The 11,950-nt window shown below is 38.5% G+C and overlaps 1 protein-coding gene across 1 annotated transcript in view; it reads right to left on the bottom strand.

Moving 5' to 3' along the window:
* Window positions 1–3,592: 3,592 nt before the first annotated feature.
* LMO1 (LIM domain only 1) overlaps window positions 3,593–11,950 on the bottom strand; it is a 44,791-nt gene continuing 36,433 nt past the window's right edge. The window contains exon 3 of the mRNA XM_007426260.3: window positions 3,593–3,933. Coding sequence (XP_007426322.2) covers window positions 3,828–3,933 — 106 coding nt within the window. The 3' untranslated portion in view covers window positions 3,593–3,827. The remainder of the gene's footprint in view (window positions 3,934–11,950) is intronic.

The raw sequence follows: 11,950 nt of genomic DNA, 5'->3' as shown, positions 1-11,950 counted from the left end.
CAATTTCCTATTTATTAGGGCACTCCCAGTTCTCAGGTATCTGATTAAAGAAAATCAGGTTGGCTCTCTCATTACGGTCCTTCTACTGGCAGGGAGCGAAAGAGGTACTTCTTCAGACAGATACTCAGTATTTAAACTGGGATGTCTACCAAGATGGTTCTGCATTTTATTCAGAAAGGGTTGAGGTCTTAATAAAATACTATCCCACTTTTCTTTCAGAGCTGAATGTGTTATTTGTAGGACTCCCCATTTAATTTATTCCAACAACAAGCCTGTGAGGTAAGTTTGGCTAAGAAAAACTGACTGGCTCAAAGTCATCCAGTGGATCTCTGTGGTTAGCATAGATCCTGTTCCTAGTTCAACACTCTAACCACTATACCATACTGTCTGCATGTTTTCAACTATATTTTAGTTGCATTTCAATGAATTTATTTTATGTAGTAATAATTGTTTTATTTTTAAATAAATTATTAAAATTATTTTTATTACATTTTGTTGCCTTGAGTGCCATTTTTGGTGAAAAGACAGAACATACAGTACATTCAATATATTAAAAGAGAATCAGACCCCTAGTTTTGCATTATGATAGTTTGAAGAGTAATGTTTTGTTTAAACGAGTGGCTAAAGTTGGATATCTTTTGAAGCTTCACAAAGTCTAGAAATCCCCTCTTACTTTCTCTGGTGTACTTTATCCCTCCAATCCAGTGGCCACTTGAACCAGCCCTGAGAAATTTAGCAAGATAGGTTTTTCTTGGTTGTTTTTGGCTGCTGTTAGCAGCATCTATAAATTGACTCTAAAGGAAGATTCATTAAGGCTCAACCAGAAGGGCTGGCAGGGTTTCACTTGTTCTGAATGCAGGATCTGATTCAAAAGCTGAAAGGCTACATTACATGCTAGTGGTCACTAAACTGATTAAGAGGTGGTTTATCTTTAGCACTAAAAAGGGCTATCTGCTAATACTAAATACCATTTACCCAGCTCTGGTTCTCCAAATGAATATTTATGCTGAGTGTTGAGTAGAGCACTATCAAATGGTTTTTTGCTTTCTGTTCTTTAGGGAGGCAGCGATTATTCAACCACATTATTCTGAGATTCAATTCTTGTTTCTATTAAGCAAATTTGCAGTGTTCACACAAAATTCATGATTGTATTTTTATTCTGGATTCCTTTTTTTTTTTTTTTTAAGAAATCTTTATTTTGTACCTAAGAATGAGCAGGAGGCCTTAGTCAGTACATGCCCATATATTTATGAACATGGTTATATAAAGGCGATTCCCATTTTTAATGTGAAATTCTGGGTGTTTTGCTGCAGCCTCTATGAAAACAAATCATAATTCCTTATGATGTCTGTCTCATTCTCTTTTTTGCCTATAAAGTTAAAAAACTTAAGTGTTTAAATGTTGTTGTTTTTTAAAAAAAAACCATTAGCACCGGTACAATAGAATTGAATTGTTCCAAGCTGAAAGAGACAAAGCACAATGGAATGGAAAAAAGCATTTGTATAGGAGCCCGTGTGGTACAGATGTTAACAAATGATTGCTTGGACTGTAAGAGAGCTAGATCACAGCTCCAAAAACCAAATGTTGAACTGTTCATGTGTGTACTCCAAATCTTCCTTGTTTATTGCTGATGCTTGGGGTTGGAGTTGGGAGAGGAATCCAGTAAAAACGGCCAGATAGTCTAGAGACAGTGCACCAATTGCCGGGTGGCTTAAATCTATGGTATTTAGATTTTGGATATCCTACCCCTGGCATGACTTGGGAGCAGCACCACTTGAGCAGCTGTTCCCAAGCCAAGAAGGGAATACAGAAGACCGGCAAGGTGCTAGGACTCCCAGTCAGATTTTAACTGGCTCATGAATCGGTACGGTGAAGCAGGAGGCTAGCATCTTTTTCTAGATTGCCTCACGTAGGACACAAATGCTGAATTCATGAACAACCAATTCACACAATTGTTCTCTTCTCAGAAAACAAGTGGGGCCAGGGAGAGATATTATAGGACATTGGATTTTTCAGATCCAAGGGCAAAGAAAGCAAGATGTGTTTCAGAAAGAACAATCTAATTTTGCGAACCAAACCTCCCATCTGTACCTGTAAAAAAGCAAAAAGGAGATATTTGGGGAGAGACTGTGGATTCTTAGAACCTAGCGCTGCCATGCTGAGGGAGGGAGTGACTAGAATGACTCTATTACTTTTGCCACATTTGATTAGTACAAGAAATGTTTTGCTAAGTGGGCACCATGCACATAGTCCTTTCTGAACTGGTTGAACACTTAAATTGAGGTAATAATGCATATGGTCTTGTAATATCTCCCAGAATCTGAACATTACAACTAATCCTGAAATGGCCATTTTGCATTCTTTTGCATGACACACAAAATCAAATGGAAAGCATTTTCTGGAGTCTACCACCAGAAGCTATATGTTGAAAGTAGCTTATATAAATGCCTTCTAGTGCTAACCAAACCAAACTGAATGCTTTAAAGTGAAAAGTAGCTCCACGTTAGGTTAGACCCTTCCTTTTCCCTGCTTATGTCACAGGCTACTGGAGAGAGCTTACCTGGGTCTGTATGACATGCTTACCATCATTATGTTAACCCTGGTGTTAGTCAACTCAGTTGCCAGACCCAGTGAACCACTAACTCAGTTTGGCTACCATGCTAAGATATAACATGGTTGGCTAGCCTGAGGTTCAGACTCAGTTATAGAGTCAATTTTTCTGCAGTCCTTTGTCTCTCTGGTAATAGCTAGATTAGAGGTAGGAAAAATCCATGTTTTGGAATTTATTGGGACAAATTCCCAGAAGTGTCTGCTTGCCCACTAAGACTGGGGAGAGGCCTCGCTTTGGGTCCCTCCTCTGAGGCAGTGTTACCATTATGGCCCTGAAAATTGTCCTTCTCCGTTGCTGCCTCCCTCCTTGAATCCCCCAGGATTAAAGCAGTTCTAACCCTTTCAGAATTTAGAAGGCCATTAAGATCTGTTGTTCTCGAAGTTTTGGAAGAGTAAAGAGGATATCCTGCCTCTTCTGCAGTTTTTTATTGTCTATATAGCTTGTGATGAAGTATATGCTGCTGAAAGACAGTTCTAACTGAAGTGGCTTATTAGCCTGAGTAATATAAAGAATAAAATATACACACTTAGAATTAAAGAATTCTGAACCCACAAAGTTATTTTGTGTTCCACACTGTCCTTCTCCTCTGAACTCTGCTTCTAATTATTCCAAAGTTCTTTTATGTCAATGGTATAATTTAAAAGGTGGTGTGCGTAATCATTGTTGCTCTTGTTAATCAGTTGCAAGTCACCAATTTTTGCAAGTTTACTGAAAATTGCCTGAAGTCTTCCAGTTGTTCTGGCTCTACCGTCTGCCAGCTCATATTCTAGATGGATAATTTAGGGTGGGCTGAGTGACTGGTATCTTTCCATATGAACAAAAAAAAGAGTTTAAGATGGCCAGGAAACATTCATAATTTTTAATTCACACCTGTAATAAAATTGCATTACATTTTTCATAAAATAAATGTTCCAGTTTATATACAGAAAAACAGACTGTACAGAGCTTTTCCCCAACTCCCCCCCCCCCAACTCACAAACATACAGGCAATGCAGTGCTCAGCTAAGCAGGCACAACTGTACATCTAAAATTGTAACTGCTTTGTGTTGTATATGTGTGTGTGTGTGTGAGGGTGTATGTGTGTGAAGAAATACTACAATGTAGACCGTCCTTTGGGGACCAAGGTTTAAAAAAATATTGCAGGCAAGCTGAGAGACGCCCTTCACTGCTAGTGTGGCTGAACGTCCATTCCAGTGTTTCAGCCAAGCAGGGTTTGCTATTGAACCTGGGGCTCAAAGCTTCCATTCAGTTGCCCCTCCTCATAGTCCATCTGACACAAGATCATGTTGTTCTTCAGGAAAAACTTGTCCCCCACGCAAAATCTAAAACACAATAAATAAACAAACCATTAGAAGCTACTTTTATTAATTCCAGAGCAAGGGAATGAAAGCATCCTTTGTATTTCCACAAAGACGTTTATTTCCCCTTCCTATTTGTGGAAAAAGAGAGAGGCATTTACATCATGTGCATTTTTCTTGCCAAATTTGTTGCTTAATGACAGATTCAGATGATTCTCCTTCACCTTCAACGAATCAATTATTTTTTCAATCATTTAAGAAGTCTGTGTAAAACATAACCACATTTGATCTACTATTAGGCTGAGTGAGGCAGTTTGGCTCCAGTGGGAAAAAGTGTCAGTTATTTAACTAATTGATATGTATTTATCTCCCTAGAAGTGTGTGCTTGTGTGCATTGCACTATTTAGAGTTTCTACCCTAGGCATCAAAGGATCCTGCTTCTTGATAAATAATGAGAGAGAGCACATTTACCCTGGAATTTTCAGATCTCAACATCAGGCTTGTTTAATTTATTTTCCCCTAAAATGTCAGTGTTTCAGATACTTCTGAAAAAATATCTTGAGCTTCCAATCTAATGAACGTTATCTCACATAATCTTGCTAGTTCCAGCTGAAATCTAATGAAGAGAATTCAGCACGAACTCTACAGAGTAACAGGACCATGGACAGCTCATCATGGAGCAGGAAAGATTCTCGCTACAAAGGACTCAGGCCAGAATAAGGAGCCATCTAGACCAGTGTTTCTCAACCTTGGCAACTTTAAGATATGTGGACTTCAACTTCCAGAATTTCCCAGCAAGCCATGCTGGCTGGGGAATTCTGGAAGTTGAAGTCCACATATCTTAAAGTTGCCAAGGTTGAGAAAACTGATCTAGATGTTCAAGGAGGAGTGTGATGTATCTGCCAAGTTCAGTTCTTATTTTCCCAATTATAACTTCATTTCTGGCCTGCTCTCACCTTAATTTGGGAGTTCAGGAGAGAGAAAACATCATGTAAAAATTGTATAAAACATCATGTGCATCTTCATGTGCAATTATCAAAATAAAATATTTCTGTATTTTTTTCCAGTTGCACTCATCTGTCACTAATTTCTCCTTAACATTATGGGTCATTGTGCATACTATTTATAAATACATTTGTGCAGTGTAGAAGTTGGTGTATTCCAGTATACAAAAAGATCAGAGAGATGCAGATTAGGTACATCCAGATAAGGTATTAAGTAGTCCTGCTGTCAGATTTAATGTACCTGGCTTTGTCCCATCTGAAAAACCTGCTGGTGCTTAAAATGGATGGACACCTCCTAGAAGGGCTATTTGCAATGCTGAGAGTTAAAAGTCAGGAAAGCAAAGCGGGCAGGGCAACTTTCTCAAATTATGCAAAGCAAAGGCTATACTGACATTTCTTTTCTCATGAAAGTCATTCACAGGGTGGTATCTTCTGCAATGATTTGTGAACCTGATTCCTGCCCCTTGCATTGTCTGAACAGTATTCTATAATCACACACTTGGAAGAGGAGACTTAGGGCATTGAATTCAAATCTTTGCTCATTGCAAGAATCCAAATTAACATTTGACATTTCTTCATAACACCCCTCAGACATCTTTTATCAAGACTAAGCAGAGTCAGGTTTTTTTTCAAATGCTCCTTGTAAATCTTATTTTCCAGTCCCATGATCAACCTTATTGCCTTGTATTGTTTATGTTCTAGGTTCTCTGAATCTTTCCTAAAGCATGATTTCCAGAACTGGGCACAGCTCTTGAGATATGGTCTGACAAATGCAGAATAAAATGCAGAATGTTGCTTCCTATTCTTCAGAAGCCACACTTCTACTGATGCGTGTGCTCTTTTTAGCAGCCATATTACACGGTTGCTCATATTCGGGCTTTTATTCTTTTCGCATGCATTAGTATCATGCCTGGTATTTCCTCATTCTATTCTTGTACATTTGATTTCTTTTTTCCTAAATCAAGAACTTTGGGTTTGTCTCTACTAAAATTCCATTCTGTTAGTTTCACCCCAGTTCACTAACCCATCAAGCACATTTTGAATTGTATTTGTTTTTCTATAGTATCATCTCTCCTATGCTATTGTCTGTCATCCGCAAATCTAATCGTGGTCTGATTAATAGACAATGACATGCTCTCTCAGTGGATAAAGAACAACCTGTGAATCCATCTTAAGTCTTCAAGTTCTTGTTAGTATTTAAACTCTTGTTTAAAACTATAATATCTTTACAATACCATCCAATATGACCTAAAAAGCATGATATAGTATTATCTGAGCAATGCAAGAGATTTTGTTCAAAGCTGTCTTCTGTCTTGGCTCACCCCTTCTTTAAATTTTAATCTATGTCTATATAAATTCTTATGAATAGAGGCTGTTTCACATTACATATTCATTGAATGCTGCACAAACATAAGCACCCTGTCTTGGTTGCCTTCTCTAATTACTTCCTCTGACATCCAGATGTCCATTTAAATGAATGATGGGTTGGAATTAGAGCCCTCTACACTGGCTTCCTCCACTCTGGCACTTCTAGATGTGTTGAAACTGCAACTCCTAAATCTGGAAGGCACCAGATGGGGGAAGAATGCTCGATATACAGTCTCTCATCACTTTAAATAAAGATACTGGGGGGGGGGGTTATTAGGAGGATCACCCTTGTTCATCCCATTCCCAAACTCAGTGCATCTCAATCCAATCACCGTATATTTGGGGTGACGTCTAGAAAGGGAATGGCTATGTGTGCATTCCATGGGACCAGTGCCATAAATGTTTAATATTTTAAATCTTTTCCGGTATTATACAAACCTGCGGCTATTTGGGGAACTACTGCTGAGATATGCAATGGCATTTAAGTATCCCTTCTAATATTAGGGTAACTTTCACAAGTCCAAAGAAAATTGTATTGAACTACATAGACCAAGTGAGCAACATAGCACTACTTCTACTTCGTATCTTGCTACTCATGATTTGAATGCCTAAGCTTGTCAGCACAAATGGAACCTCTGCCCTCAAACCACACAGTTCATTCAAACTAGACTCCCAGAGAATTACTGCCTACCCAATGATGGCCTGATCTTTCCACAGCTCTGTGACTCACTGGATTTATGCCTTTTGTCAGTTATGAAGCCCATTTTTGCAACTTTATTTGTAATATTGAAGGATACATAGACTTTTCTTTGGAATTGTGCCAGCCTTTGACAGAAGTGCAAAAAGTTTGATATATCATGTAAACCGAAGGGAAGATTATATTATTCAACTAATTTTATCTGAATTTCATTTAGGTCCAAGAATATTCCAAATATCATTTGAAAGAAAAAGTCAGAGACATCAAGGGGGTCCTCCCACATTGTCTTTTGAATTTAGGACAAATGATCTTTTGTGGAGAAATGTGTGTGTGCACAGAGAGGGAGTTGGGGATCCTAATTCCCTTCCAAAATAACTCATACTGTGCAAGAATACATAATACATGTCAGCTGTATGGATTGAATGCATCCATTTTTGTACTTTGATAGATAAGTAATATATTTCTTCTCAGCAAGAGATCAGGAACAGCCATATATGCCATGAGGCAACATGTTTGCTGGCAGCAGGAAACAGTAACCAAGGAGTTTGAGACCTAACAAAATGCTTTGGAAAATGCATTACATTTCACTAGCTTGCATACTGAAAGGGATTGTATGTTATTTCCATCTTAGAAATGTTGAGAAGGACTAAAATATTCCTATACTATCAAGGAAATGGACTATTCATAAAATAACTTCAGGAAATGCATTGTCTTTTCTCTCTTAATCCCAATTCATAACTGCTGCTGCTGCTGCTGCTGCTGCTAACTGGGAGCTACAGTCCCCACTACTTTGAGTTGATTGAAAAACCATTATTGAGGAAGTAGGAGATATGGTTCCTTCTCACCTGAATGTCCAGAAAGGCTAATGCTGTCATAAAGAATGTTTTCCAGATGGGGAGATGGGAAAAGTACTGACAGTAAACGTTTTGTTAAAAAAAAAAAAACTATGTTTGCCAATGCTACGACATTATTTAGAGCGAAGGACAGTAAAGATGCAACGAACGAGGTAGGAAGGGTAGAAAGGTTCATTCCAAGGTAATCAAGAGAATGGGTGAATATCTGTTGGCTTGGAAAGGCAAAAAGAAAAAGCATAGAATTTAAACTCTGGAATAGTGACTTCCTATAGAAACTTTGTGTACTGCAGTAAGAAAATCTTTCTTGTGATATGGTTTCATTCTTATGCATAATTATTTATTACTATTATTTTGTGCCTTTGGGTCAGTTTTTTTGAACCTGGCGACCACCTGGACAAGCCTCTGCAGTTTTCTTGGCAAGGTTTTTTGGGAGTGGTTTGTTATTGCCTCCTTCCTAGGGCTGAGAGAGAGTGACTGGCCCAAGGTCACCCGGCTGGCTTTGTGCCTAAGGCAGGACTAGAACTCACGGTCTGCCAGTTTCTAGCCTGGTGCCTTCACCACTACACTAAACTGGCTCTCTTTATGGACAATAAAAATATTAATTTAGCCAAGTTGTATCTGTGAGTTTCTGCAGGGTAAGCCAATACCTGAATAAGGGGTTAAGTGTCTGAGAACCAGAAAGTACAACTGTGTTTGATATGAAACTTGACAGAAGAGTTCCTAAAGCTGAGACAGTCTATCAACCTGCTCCTTCTCCATTGCTAAGAGCAGCGGGGAAACAGTGTGTTCTCTGCCAGTCAGCTAATGGCTCCTCAGCAGTAAAAGTGGATGGGCTCCCCAAAACTCCACAGGTACCAGCTGATCAACAGTGCTCTCAGGAACAGTTGAGAAGATTAAGAGCATCTTATGCTACTGTTCTGGTATATGTGCTTTTCTCTACACCAACATGCCGGAATATGCCTATTATGTAGCCTGTAAAGAACACACAATGCAATAGGAATCACGCAGAAAAAAGCATGGATGTCTTAGAATAAGCAAGGAAACCCCACCCCACTAACTTGTAAACTGAAGAATTATCAGAATATCTTGATTCTGCCATGTACCCTCTATCTAAGCTACTGATGACTGTGTCAGAAGTTCTTTCAGTTTTGATTTTACATTAGAGAGACCTCCACAACAGTGATGTCACTCTAGTTTGAATCTGCACCTTGAAATTTGATGTGCAAGGCCTGTCCAAGCATTTTGCTGAAACAGAAAGGTTTCCCTTGCTGATTGAAAAACAGACAGATGCTGACTCACTACTTATTTTTGCTTTAAACCAAGAAGGCAAGAAACCCTGAAGGATAGTAATGCAAAATGAAGATTGAAGTCTTGCTACTGACAGAAAGGCAGTGTGCATGACACCTGCCTCTAGCCAAATCAGCTGAGCTTTAGAGTAGCAGATTTGTCAAGTTTTGCAGTGCATTAGGAAGAAATATTTTAAATATTAGGAATGACATTTTGGACACTTTCAAGGTAAAGTTTTCAAGTGGGGTCACAATAGGCACCTCAAGGCCATTTCACACATTATTGAAAGCAAACCTAGGTTTGTCACCAAATCCATATAACCAGCCTAGGCCCTGATGAGCTTCCTGAACAATAGAAATATTGTAAAAAATCATTCCTATGCTAGGTTTCTAATGACGTTTTGGTTAAGTCATGAAGAACCAAGCAATTTCCTAGTTGAACAAAAGTAAATTCATATTAATTTATTCCCCCCCCCCAGCAAATTTGGGTTACACTGAGAAATGTTTTATAACTATAGCATGACAGTCCATCTTCATTATCATCTGATTAAGAGTAATAATCTCAACTTCAACCATTTTAAAAGTATTATCAGGCATTTTAAAATAGGAATTACTCCAAAACATTAATTTCTCATGAGAACTAAAATCACACTTTAACTCTTTTCCCAAAGAAGGGCCAAATAACCCTGACCACTTTCAATGCTGGAAAAGTAACCAAATTCCTACTGTAGTAAGAACTAAACACTTGTGAGGAACTCAAGGGTTTGTCGTTGTTCACAATAAAAAAGAATGAATGAAAGAATGAATTACCTTCTTTGAACTAACTATTATAGTATGGCTCTTTGAATCTTGCTCTTTGACTGATACCGCCAAAAATATTATATATTTGAGAATATGTAATAGGTTTTCATTTATCAAAGCTCATGATGCCATTCTGCACATTGTTAGAGCACGAGATCTTCATGAGTATCTGATGTGAACAGCAACACAGAAGATGACATAATGCCCAGTAGACCACATCTACCTCTTTGGTGCATCTCCTCCATCCTCACCATGCATTCATTCCTCTAGTGATATTGCACTGTGGCTGCCATCAACCTTAGCAAGTAGGGCCACGCTAGTAGCAGGGAATTTGGGCAATCACAACCTACCACATACAGGTGGGGGAGGCTGCTGAATAGAAGGAAAGTTAGTCACCTCTGCAGCATGAATATGTGATGAGAGGAGAGACTGGATGAGAGCATAGGAGATGAGTAAAAAGTAGAGCTTTCATTTCACAGAATAGTTCATTACTCAGTCTGAGCTTGGTTTGTGGAGACAACTCCACTGCTGGCATTCAGCAAGTCTGACCTACATCAGGTGCAGGGGAAGGAACATACAGTAGCTGAGAGGTAGAGCACATATAGTATTTTGTAAACAGAAGGTCTTGCATCTCCAACTACAGGACTGAATACCAGGGAAAAGAAAGGGCTCCCCTTGAGACCCAGAAGAGCTACCACCTCACAGTGCTAGGCTGGATGAACAATTAATCTGACCTGAAAGCTATCAGAAAGCCACTGTGAAGGGAGAACATTCATCATCACCATCATCATTATTATTATCATCATTATCCTCTACCCCTGGAATGGCTGCATCCTGTATTTCATAGCAAGAAGTTCCCTTTACTACCATTTTGAGATGCTTTACATGCTAGGTAACATGCTCATAATTCAAAGCCAGGTACCTTTAACAACTCTTAAAATAGGATTAAATTACAGCATGCAGAGTGCCATAATGAAACATACATTTACATGTCACCCACTAGCAGAGAAGGAATAAGGAAACTACCCCCAGTGTTCTAACCCTCTGGGACAGATGCTCAGGGAGACAGAACAGGCAAAAATTATATATTTTTCTTTCAACCAACAAGAGCATCTCGTGACTGGAGTTATGCTCATGGGGACTTACGATCCAAGCCCATATGTTTCAATGAGTAACATTTCATGTGCATTTTTTAAAAAAAAACAGCAGGTAAATTGCCTTTAAGATTCTTTTAAATGCTGCCTATAAATCTTGAAATGGTTGAGCATTTAAAAGAAAGAAAGGTGGTGGTGGGGGGAGAAGAACCCAAACCCAGTTCTCCTTTAACAAATTGCAAAAGAATTATTGCCAGGAAATATTTTAGAAGTAACAGTTAACGCTGACAGTAACACTAACAGCACACTGCAGCAGATAATTAATGGAAACAGAGTGCTGAAGTAGTTTTGAATTTGTGCATGCACATGTGTTTTTTAAAAAGCAGTGTGCTAACAGCTCAGACAAGTATCTGGAATGGGTTTAATTTCTGGCTGCACATCTGGGTGACATATTAGAGGAATATACAAACCATTCAAAGGAGCGCCTTTGGACAGGGGTGGGTGATGGTGAAATCTCAGTCTAAAGACTAAGTCTTAAAAGTTGGTAAGTTAAATTTAGCTCAGGGTAAAGAGTAATTGAGTTTGGTTTTTTAACCTTTCTCCTGTCAGGTATAAGAAACATATTTATAATGTGGTTGTAAACACATTTCAGGCTAATGCAATATAACATGTATATACTGGTACATACAGTTCATTCTTCTTCCATTTCTGGAAACCAAATTCTACAGATAAATCTAGATATTGTTCATTTAGTATATTGAAAGACTGAAAGATTCTCTGTGTGCTTGGGTTAAGGAGAGTTCTGTTCAAACCCATATGATGTGCAGGTGAAATGCAATGCAATTATAATCAGAAAAATGCTAAAAAAAATATATCTGGCTTTACTTTGTTTTGCTTGATATCTTCTCCACCCAATACACCCAGAGACAATTTTGTC

Source organism: Python bivittatus, unplaced genomic scaffold (genome assembly GCF_059951505.1).
Source record: "Python bivittatus isolate LINGU-HERP-01145 unplaced genomic scaffold, Pbiv_v1 ctg000480_np1212, whole genome shotgun sequence".
Classification (NCBI taxonomy): domain Eukaryota; kingdom Metazoa; phylum Chordata; class Lepidosauria; order Squamata; family Pythonidae; genus Python; species Python bivittatus.
This window is presented reverse-complemented; position numbering and strand designations above follow the sequence as displayed.